Below are 10,981 nucleotides of genomic sequence, written 5' to 3'. Positions count from 1 at the left end.
TTGTCACACAAGACAACCTCCGGGAGGTTCCTGGACTCCAGGCTCCCCTGGGTCCCATCACTTTCTGCCCCAGGCGCCTCCACCTCTCAACACGGAGGAAGGTCTGGAGATGAGACCTGTGTTAATAAGACAGCTGGGCCACGGAGGGCGGGGGCAGAGGCCAGCACAGGTTTGTGGACGGGCAGAGGCCGCAGCCTGGTGGTCTCTGCAGCCCCTTCCCCTCCTCAGGATGAACGTTTGGCGGGGTGAGGCCGAGTTCGGCAGGCGCTGCCCATCCCGGGCCCCACCTCACACAGGAAACTTCTCCCCGCCGCCGCAGTGACCACATCCCCCGTCACCTAGGAAACATTGTGGGGCAGGAGAGTTGGGGCGCAGTTGCCCCGCAACAGGTGTGGCCTCCCTTCCGCCCTCATCTGAAGCGGCGTGCACCCCCCGGTATGCACAGGGACCGTGGCCCTGAGGAGGGACAGGAGCCCGGCCGCCCGAGGTGAGTGGGGTGCAGGAGGCCCCTGCGGACGGACCGAGGGGCACCCCGGAGGCATTTGCTCAGTCCCCCCGCCCAGCCCCGCTTCCTCTCCAAGCCGGAGCAGGGCCTGGAGGGGCCCTTAGGGGCGTCAGTCTTCTCCAGGGATGGGGGGTGCTGTCCCCTAAGGGGCTGGGAAGCCGCAGGAGGCCCTGCCTGCCCTCTGGCCTCCCCTTGCTTGCTCTCATCCTCTCTGAGTCCCCTTTGCTCTGTGTCTGTCTCTCTTTCTCCAGGGGCTCGAACCCAGTGCCTGTGCCCTGAGCTGCACCCTAGGCCTCTTTGTTTATTACTCCGAGAGAAGCTCCTGCTTCAGCCTCCCACGGTGCTGCGTTCCAGGCCGCGCCCGCTCACTTGTCCCCAGATGCCCTCGCCCCCCGCGCAGCTCGGCAGCCCCGAGGAGGCAGCCTCGTGGCCGCCGCCGCCCTGCGGCCCCTGCATCCCCATCCTGCTGGGCCTGGCCGCCCTCGCCGCCCTCCTCATGCTGAGCACGGCCGCGCTGGCCGAGCGCCTGCTCCGCCGCGCCGCGCGCCCCGACCCCGGCCCCGGGTGCCGCGCGCCCGCCCTGGAGTGGCGACCGGGTGGGGAGCTGTGGATCGCGGCGGCGGGCTCGGCGCGCGAGCCCTCGGAGTGCTGGTTCGGCTGCGAGGAGCCGCTGCTGGCCGGCGCCCCGCCCTGGGATGGAGCGCCACCCCCCGGCAGGCCGAGCTGCGCCGGGCCCGACGCCGCCGCGAGGCCCGGGAGCCCCGAGCCCGACTGGGGCCTCCAGCCCCGGGTCACCCGGGAGCAGCTCTCCGCCTTCTGGAGGCGGGAAGCCCGGCCCAGCGGGGCTCCCGAACCGCCCTGGCGGACTCCCTGGCCCGGGCCTGCAGCGCCGCTCTCGCCGGGCCGGGGGCCGAGGCTCGCAGCCTGAGCGACGGCGGACGCGGGAGCCCGACCCGACCCGGGGCCGAGCAGCCGCCGCCGGCCGGGACCGCGGGAAGACTTGTCCCTTCCGAGAGGGAACGGGGGGGCGGGGGGGCGCGGGGGACTGACCTCGGAAAGTCAGTATCACAAGCTGTAAACAGAAGGTAAAAACATGAAAATAATACAACACAGAAAAAGTTACTAAGTTTTAAGTAGACTTGTTGCCTGCTGGTGGAATTGACCGTAAACTCTACTTTAAAAAAGTCTTTTGGGCCAGGGATTTAGCTCAGTAATTCCGGCGCCTGCCTCGCAGCGCAAGGACCTGAGTTCGATCCCCGGTACCAAAAATAAATTAAAAAAATAAAATAAAAAAGTCTTTTTCGCTGCTGGGGGTGGAACCCAGGACCCAGAGCCGCTGGTGCCAGGCTAACGCTGTACTTCTGAGCCACAACCCACTCTGCTCTACCTCTATTAAAAGCCGAGGGCCGGGCGGAGTAACCTGGCCCAACTCCCAGCTAACTCAGAAGGCCGAGTCAGGAGGACGAAGTTCAGTCAGTCTGCAACAATGTAGCAAGACCCTTTCTCCTAATAAAAAGTAAAGGGCGGGGATGTAGCTGGGGACAGGGGGCCCCTGAGCGCAAGCCCCAGAGCTGGGGAGTGGAGGGGGAGGGCGACGAGTCGGCAATCTGGGAAAGCGTCAGACGCTACACAGCCTTCTCCCGGAGACGGAGACGTGGGGCAAGAGGAGAGAGCCGGCCCGGCGCCTGGGCCCGGCCCTGCGCTTCCGCTCCGGAGGCGGACGGCTGGACCCTCCAGCCCCTCGGGTGCAGGAAGGAGCGAGCGAAGGAGCGGGCTCCGGGCAGAGGGCGGAGCAGCCCGCCAGCCTCCTCCCTCGCCGTCACCTTCCCCGAGCCAGGGCTGCGTGAGGAGCGGCCAGGCCCAGACCCAGGTTAGCGCTGTCTTTCCAGGGCAGGGGTCGGAGGATGTGGGCAGGGCTGGGGTAAAACGGACACAAGACTGATAGAGGGGGCCGGGGGCGCAGCTCAGCGGGGCAGCACCTGGCCGGCAAGCGCAAGGTCCTGAGCTCGATCCCCGGTACCAAACCAACCAACCAACAAGCAAACTGACAGGACGGAGGCACCAGGGCCCCAGAGGCACCAGGGCCCCGTCCCCCTCTGTCCCCCTCGGCTGGCAGGGCTGGGCCGCGAGGCTTCTCCCCACGGGAGCCAAGGGCCCCCAGGGCCTCGGAGCCAGACTGCCCCACCCACCACGTCCCCGAGACTTCAGGGAGGCTTCTCAGAGTCTGAGGCCTCATTCTCTCTCTGACCGATGAGAGAGCTGGCGGTCTGCTGGGACTTTTCTTCATGTAAGTTGGGGGGTGCTGTAAAATGAAAGATGGGGGACAGACGGACGGACAGATGGGTGGGTGGGTGGATGGATGGGAGAGTGGGTGTGCGGACGTGGAGCAGTGCATGTGATCCTGAAACACATGTCCCCAGAACCTGATCTAAAACAACGGGAGCCCAAGGGAAGGGTGATGAATGTGGGTGGACACTAGTTTTATCCTTTCTCTGTTTTAATACTTAAGGGTTTTTTGAAGAGGGGTCTCACTCTGTGACCCTGGCTGGCTTTGAACTCATGGTGAGCCTCCTGTCCCCACTTCCAGAGTCCTAGAATCACAAGACAGGCTCCACCTCTGGGGTCCTTCTCAGTTTTAGCCCCTCCACCGTCCCATGCCTGGGCTCGAACCCAGGACCAGGCCTTACTAGACAGCTGCTCTGCCCGAGTGTCCCCTCAGCCTGTCCCTCTCATTCTAATTCTATCTCACTCCTTTCTCACCAGGAGTCCTTTTTTGTGTTTAGAATTTTAAACCTACTTACTGCGTGGTCCTTTACTAAGTAACCCTGATCCCTGGAGTTCTAGGGCTTGTCTTATTTTGTTTGTTTTGTTTTTTGTGTCCCAGGCTGGCCTCCAGGGCTGGTTACACAGGTACCACGTGCCTGGTGGGTCCCTTGCTCTGGCTCCTTCACAATACTGTCCCAGTGTGGCTGATCTGGGGCTGCGATTTCTGCTTCAGCAGGGCCTCAGCTCCGGAATCCACAGGGTCCTACGATCTAGACCTTAGCGTCTCAGAAGACCTGCTTAAGGCTTGTTCCCTGGGGCGATGCTACTGGGAGCTGGTGGAGCCCCTCAGTCCCCTCAGTCCCCAGCTCCTGATGATTCTGCTCCACCGCACCCTCCCGCCATGTTGCCGCCCCGGCCGCAGGCACAAAGCAAACCAGCCGAGCAGTCTGCGTGGAGCCACCGGTGACCGGTGACCATGTGTGGCGCACAAGCTGTAGGCCCAGCCCCCTCACGTGTGCCTGTGAGTCTGAGGCCTGTCCTGGCAATGCAGGGAGACCCGAGTCCTCAACTGAAAATAATAATGAATGATCATAAATCCTTTTCTTTACAAATTAACTCTCTCGGGTACTTTGCCCTGGTAACAGAGAGCTGCTTTCGAGAGATTATATATTTGCTTCAAAAAGGATGCTTCAGGGACATTACCAACTCTGGACCACATTATTTGCTAATTGTATTTGGGCTAAGCCAGAGCAAGCTTTTTTTTTTTTTGGTACCGGAGATCGAACTCGGGTCCTTGTGCTTGCGCAGGAGGCGGCGAAACCGCTGGGCTAAATCCCCGGCCCTAGAGCAAGCTTTTGGTTCTGGGTTCTCAGGAGGGTCCTTTATTGTCAGCAGACCTCAGGATAAGACCCACAAATCTTTTGGGCTTCTTGGGCTGGAAGTCAGATGCTGTCCCCCTTTAAGGTTCTGAGCGTTCTCAGGGGGGTCTCCGTTTTTAATTTCCGGGACAGGGTCTCGTTCCGATCTTCGGGTGGACCTAAGCCCAAGCCTCTGCTCTGGCAGCGCAGGCCTCGTCCCTCCCAGCACCTCTCCACCTCCTCTGTAAATGTGCCTTCCGGCCTCTTCTTACTTCTGTTTTGTTTTTCGGTGCTGGTGAGGTAGAAAGAGTTGCCAAACATAACTTGGAATGGATAATTACTGTAAAAAATTTGTTCATGAACTCTGTCAACTTGTCCCTGTTTGGAAACCCTGGGTGGGCCTTCCCTCTCTTGTGGGGCAGCCTGTTCCCGGAAAGATTAGAAACCAGCCTTGAGATTTGTTTATGTAAGCCCCCAACCTAGAAACCATGGAAAGTTGCCCAATGCCGCTTTGCCACATCCTTGCTACATTCTGTATGACTGCAACTTAGGCTGCCCTGTAGCCTGTGAGCAAGGTATAAAAAGGAGAGACTGTCTTAGCTCGAGGTCTGTCTATAAGGACTCATTTTCTGAAGCTGGCCATGGCCTGGCAATAAACTTCTTTCTTATTTTACCCAACTCTCCTGTCTCTGGAAGATCATTTCAACTCTCGATTTGGTGCAACACTGGAGGTTGAGCCCAGAACCTTTACACTGAGTTCATCCTTCGCCCCCTCCTTAGCTAAGTTGCAGAGGCTCAGCTTGAATGCTCCTGCCTCAGCCTCCTAGAGTGCTAGGATTACAGGTTCATGCCACCATACCCAGCTCCCCTTAACTTTTTTTTTTTGCTTAAATTCTTTTATTGGTACATTTTAGGTATATAGTACGTTTACATCTATCATTGGGTGCTTGTACCTACACATGATGGATCTTGGTTCTTATTTTTTCCCCATTCCCTGTGCGCCCTTCACCCCCTCCACCCTTCCCTATTTACAAAGACTTTGTTTCCATTATTTCCTTTCTCATAATTTTTCCTTTCCCTTCTTTCCTTTCCCCTTCCCCTCCCACTTCCCCTACCCCTTTGGACCTTTTTTTCCTGTTTCATATTATCAATTACTCATTTTAATCATTTAGTTCCCCTTTTAAAGATTGCATGCTTACTTTTATACAGCACTTGTAGATGTTTTGTGGTGGGGACATGCATGTCAGATTGCTCCGTTTACAATATCACACACACATGCACACACAGATGCATGACTGTTTCTTCATACAGTTTCCGATTTCTCCCATCATGTGCCGAGTCTGGTGGCACACACTTTCGGTCCCAGCCCCCAGGAAGCTGAGGCAGGAAGATCACTTGAGTCCAGGAGTTCAAGACCAGCCTAGGCAATATAGCTGATTTTAGTCAAAGGACACTTGTAAACTCCCTGCAGGCGGCATTACCATTACATATTTTGATTCCCTTTTTGAAACTGTCTTTCCTCAGCCTCTGTGACTCAACACAAGCCTGGTTTCCTCCCTCCCTCCCCTCCTCCTCCCCCCTCTCTGTCTGTCTCTCTGTCTGTCTCTCTCTCCCTGCTGGCCTCCTCTTCAGGGGTCAGCTTTGGTGGCCTTCGCTCTCCTTCCCTCCATTCCTCCTAGGTGACCTCGCCTGTGACCTCAGTCCCTAGCCCACACCCCAGTGACCCCAAGTCTCTATGGTCTCATTCTTCTGAAGGAAACGCAGCACCATTTGTAAATGGGCTCACAGCCACTCAGAAGATAAGCTACATTTCCCAGAATTTTTTGTAACTAAGAATGGCCATCACTTTTTGTTGTTTTGTTGTTGTTTTGGTCCCGGAGATCAAACTCAGGACCTTGCTCTTGCGAGGCAGGTGTGGTGCCACTGAGCTAAATCCCCAGCCCTGTTATTTCAGGCTGTCCTTGAACTCACTAGCCCCGGCTGGCCTCAAACTCTCCTCCATCCTCCCACCTCTGCCTCCCAAGTGCTAGGATCACAGGCATGCGCCACCACGCCCAGCCCATGTCACTTGTGTGACCCTTCTCCTAGCTGGCTGAGCAGCCAAGAATCTGAGTCCCTGTGGGGCCTTGGACCACCCCTGAGCTCCTATTCCCTCATTAGTCCGTGATAGAGAGCTAACGTTTTACCTTGTATAAGTCACTGTCGCTGTGTCTTTGTAGTACAAAACTAAACCTATATCTCTCTTTTTCTCTTCTCTTCTCTTTTCCCATACTTCCTGGGTCCTGGCTTATGCCATGGCTCCTAACTTCACCTGAGTGCTTTCCCGCCTCTGTTTCCCAGGACTGAGCTCACTAAACATGACTGGAAAGGACTCCAACCCCCTACAGTTCCAACACGTATTCCCTTTCTTTTCATGACAAAGCAGCCAAAACTAAAAAGGCTCAGACACAAGGTATCTAAATCCTGCGATCTAGGCAGTTCTCAAGCTCTAGATGTTTTTTGTGGTGCTGGGGGTTGAATCCCGGGGCTGCTCTACCCTCTACGTCTGCAGCCCTTGAAGAATTTTATTTTGAGACAGGGTCTCGCTGAGTCCCTGAGCATCTGGGCTGGGCTGGGCCCTCCAAACAGGTGCTGGCGCCTAACCACTGAGACCCGGAGGGTTTGTGAGGGCTCCCAGCATGTGATGGAGACACAATGTGTCTCATCACTACCACTGTACGCTGATATACTTAGCTCCATTAGGGAGTCTTGGAAGCAAAATCCTGAATGATAAACTTCTCTGTTTAAAACCTAGCGGTGACATCCCAAACCCTCCCAGGACTTGCACCGCGCTTGCTGTCTGTTGACTGGAGAGTCTCACTGTGGCGTCCAGCTTGTCTCAACTCCCGGGCTCAGGCGAAGCTTTGCGTCAGCCTCGAGCAGAGTAGCTGAGACCACACCCCACTCACTCTCACCCCAACTCCCAGCCACCTCTGCACTGGCCAGGGAGCTCCCCAAGGCCCCATTCTGCAGGGCAGGGCAGGGACTTTAAGGTATCTATCCCAATTATCCAGGGAGGCCCCACCTGGCCACCTGAGCCCTTAAAATCGGAGACCTACTGGCTCCCTGGCACGCTCCTGCAACCCAGCACTCTGGGAAGCTGATATATTTAGCTCCATTAGGGAGCTAAATTAGGGAGCCCTGTCCGTTTCTTCCTGTCTCCAGATGCCCCCAAAGCCTCGGGTGCTCACTGAAACAAACTGTGTGTGGACCTCCGGCCCACAGACGGTGAACCAGCAGCAGTGCTGTGAGGCCCGAGTCTGCAGTGTTTGTTATCCCATAGCAGATGGATTGCGCTCTGCCGTCCTGCTGCCCCCAGCCCGAGCCTTCTCTGCACCCCATCACCCCAGCCTGCCCCTTCCACTCTGCTCCCCTTGCCCACGGCTGCCCCTCCTTCCCTGCACTCTGGGTCAGTTCTGACCCTGCAGGTCTCAGGATTGCTCTCAGGAGGCCTCCAGGGCCGAGCTGTGGGGCGGACAGGTCCACGAGGGCCTCAGCAGAGACCCAGTGAGACTGGGCACCGGCAGGCGGAGGCCGCGTGCAGGGCTGGAGAGAGCTTGGCCTGGTGACGCTCCCAGCCACCTCCTGGCCAAGGCCTTCAGGGAGCCTCCCTGGGACCCTCTCCTGTCGTCACAGCTGACACACGGCCCTCACATCTACACGGGGATCCAGGACTGGAGTCGGGTGTCCCAGGCAACAGGGATCTGCCCATAATGCCGTGCGCACCCCAAGCAATACCAGTGCTGTACCAGCAAGAAAGAAGAGCACGAGGCAGGAGAGACTGAGTACCGACAAGCCACGAGGGCGTCTGTGCTGAGTGCGGGCGCAGCCGGAGACCACGGCCTTCTTGCTGCTAGAATCGCAGCACTGCCCGCCAACTGGAGTGTGGGGACACGCGGGGCTGGGCTGGGCCAGGGGCCTGGCAGTGCACTGGAGGGGTCAGAATGGGCCTCTTTATAGATTGTACCTTGGGTTTTTTCTGTCATTTTCTCAGAAACAGCACTGTTTTAAACATAGTTTTTAACATAGAAAAGCATACGACATTTAATATCTTAAAATAATGATAGTCAAACTAACCAAATCAATAATCACATTAAATATAAATGGTGTAGGCCAGAAAAACAAATAAAAGACGTCCAAGGCCAGGCACAGTGGTGCACGCCTGTGATCCTAGTACTTGGGAGTCACAAAATATTATTAGAATTAGTAAGTTAGTCTAGCAGAGTTGCTAGATATATGATCAAATATATATACACACATATGTATATATTCAACATCATCAGTCATTAGGGAAATACAAATCAAAACCACAATGAAATATCACTTTGCACCCACTGGCATGACTATAATGAAGACAAGACTACAAGTACTGCCACGGGTATGCAGAAACTGGAATTCCTAAACATTGTTGGTGGAATGGTCTTTTGTTACCCATTGCTTTTTATTTTATTTTTTGGTACCGGGGATCGAACTCAGGACCTTGTGCTTACAAGGAAGCTGAGGTGCCACTGAGCTAAATCCGCAGCCCTATCATATCAGTTTTAAAAAGCAGTTTTGGCTGGGCATGGTGGTACATGCCTATAATCCCAGTACTCAGGAGGCTGAGGCAGGAGGATCTCATGAGTTCAAGGCCAGCCTGGGCTACATACATAGTAAGACCCTGTCTCAAAAAACCAAACCAAAACAAAGAAACAGTTTTGGCAGTTCCCAAAAAAGTTAAGCATACATTTTAAATTATATTCTCAGGTATATTAGAACCACCCAAGGGAACGCTTTAAAGGGGTGAATTTCATCATATATAAATATATATATATAAATATATATATATATCTCATTTCAAAATTTTATCTCCGAAAGAGGATATTAGATATATTATTTAGAGCTATGATAATAAGCAATAGAAAGACTAGGAAGAAAAATATAACTAAAAAAAATAAAGAAAAAATTGAAATGAAAATGTGAAAGACGTAAGAAGAAACAAGGAAGAAGAAAAGTGTGGTGAGGCGATCCCTATCCTTTATGTCGGGGTCCACAGCACACAGTCATAAAGCTGTGTTGGGGTGTGGCTGGGGGACTGCGCCTGCCCAGCAGAGAGCGCTGGGCTACGTCCTTAGCAATGCAGTCAGTCAGTCAGTCGATGAACAGCAGTGGTTTCCTCAGGGGCATAAGAGTGAATGGAAATTATTTTACTTTCTTTGTTTTACATGAAGTTACTGATAACTAAATTAATGAATAAAAAAGGGGGAAGGGAATAAATTGACTATCAGAAAATTTATGGATGGAGTTTTTGTTCCTCTGTAATTATATGCAGCACACCCCCGGACTGTTGATCCGCAGGCCTCGTAGACAGCCTTTTGCGTGTTCTGTGGTCCCCAATGGAGCGTGTGTCAAGCAGAGTAAAGCAGATGACTTGCTCTGAGAGCACCCACCCATTTAGGTAATTACTGCAGAGTAATAGAAAAATATGTCAACTACAGCCCTCCCCTAAAACCCTCCAATGTCAGTGAATTCCCTTTCTGGCTCATGATGTATTGAGAAAATAAAGCAGTCTGTACAAAAATAAAAGTTAAATTAAATGATTTTTTTGTTTTCAGTGGGATTAAGGGGCTATTACTGTTATTATCATTTAAGGTGGGAAGCACTCAGAAAGGAGTAGCGTCCCTTCTATGTTGCTATGCTATTCCAACAAAGAGGCCTCCTTTTTTCTGTGGTTAAATAACATCTAGCCAAGCCAGGGAATTAGCTCAGCGGTTCCGCCCCCTCCCTCGCAAGTTCAAGGATCCGAGTTCGATCGCCGGGACCAAAAAACAAAACAAAACAAAACATCTAGCCAGGTGCCAGTGTGGTGGCGCACGCCTGTGATCCCAGCACTCGGTAGGCTGAGGCAGGAGGATCCCCAGCCTGGGCAACTCAGTGAGACCCTGTCTCAAAAGGTTAAAAAGGGCGGTGGATCCATCCCCAGTCAAAACGGAAATCCATTAGCAGTGGGCAGTGGCTCGGTGCTCCAGCACTTGCCTGCACACACCAAACAAAATGTGCAAGAGCACACTTGTGGGATAGCTCCCTGGGGGCTGGTGGGGCCCGAATCTCTTAGCTGAAGAACTGGACGAGAGGAAGGGGGTGGTGAGGGGCCCCAAGCTGGAGACCCACAGGGGAGCCCTTGCCCCGCCCTGCTGCGGGCCTGGGCGCTGCAGGAACCCCGCGGGGCCCTTCAGCACTCATGGCTTGGTCTGCAAGTGCGGAGCGCGCCGGAGCCCAGAGCGCGGGGCTGAACGGTGCTGAGGGCCGAGGAGCCCCCGAAGGGAGCCGAGGCCTGAGCTGTCAGTCACCTGCTCTGCTGTCTCGGTGAGGTGGAGACGAAGGAACGCGAGTGTCCGCTCACAGCACCAAGGGGGTCTAAGGACCCAGAACCGAGCTGTTTGCCCGAAGTCAGGCTCTGCTGCAGGCCCGCGTCTCTACCATTGGCGCGGCCTGCACGCGAGGGGTGGGAGAGGCACGCGGGAGGGCCGGCCGTGGACGGGTACACAGAGAATCTGAGTCCCGGGTGAATCTGGAGCTCACAGAGCTTTGAAAAGTTTTTGGGTTTTCTTGGGGGGCGGGGGGGGGTGTCTCACTATGTAGCCCAGGCTGGCCTCGAACTCGAGGCGATCCTCCTGTCTCAGCCTCCAGAGTGCTGGGATTACAGGTGCGGGCCAACCTCGCCGGGCTTGAAAAGTCACCGAGCTGTCTCGGGAATGGATGAGGATTTGATGAAGGGATTCCGCCGGGGCGTGGAGGAGCTGCACCGAGGCCTTCCGATCTCTCCTGGGTGCCC

The 10,981-nt window shown here is 54.9% G+C and overlaps 1 protein-coding gene across 2 annotated transcripts; it reads left to right on the top strand.

Annotated features, from left to right (window-relative positions):
• The first annotated feature begins 12 nt into the window (after positions 1 to 12).
• CUNH16orf54 (chromosome unknown C16orf54 homolog) lies at positions 13 to 1,799 on the top strand. Of its 2 annotated transcripts, XM_087209004.1 has the most exons (3): positions 30 to 101; positions 229 to 487; positions 757 to 1,799. In XM_087209004.1, the coding sequence occupies exon 3, from the start codon at positions 885 to 887 to the stop codon at positions 1,431 to 1,433; it is 549 nt and encodes a 182-aa protein (XP_087065130.1). In that variant the 5' UTR covers positions 30 to 101; positions 229 to 487; positions 757 to 884; the 3' UTR covers positions 1,434 to 1,799. The 2 variants fall into 2 exon arrangements, with proteins under 2 accessions (XP_087065129.1, XP_087065130.1); XM_087209003.1 differs by having other exon boundaries at positions 13 to 487.
• Positions 1,800 to 10,981: the final 9,182 nt, after the last annotated feature.

Source organism: Heterocephalus glaber, unplaced genomic scaffold (assembly GCF_053883595.1).
Source record: "Heterocephalus glaber isolate CG9 unplaced genomic scaffold, H.glaber_assembly_v1.0 deba00000943, whole genome shotgun sequence".
Taxonomy (NCBI): domain Eukaryota; kingdom Metazoa; phylum Chordata; class Mammalia; order Rodentia; family Bathyergidae; genus Heterocephalus; species Heterocephalus glaber.
Note: the sequence above shows the minus strand (reverse complement) of the source record. Positions and strands in the feature narration are given on the sequence as shown.

Excerpts from the sequence above, each read along its gene's own strand:
- CUNH16orf54 (XM_087209003.1), top strand. The coding sequence starts at position 885 with ATGCCCTCGCCCCCCGCGCAGCTCGGCAGCCCCGAGGAGGCAGCCTCG.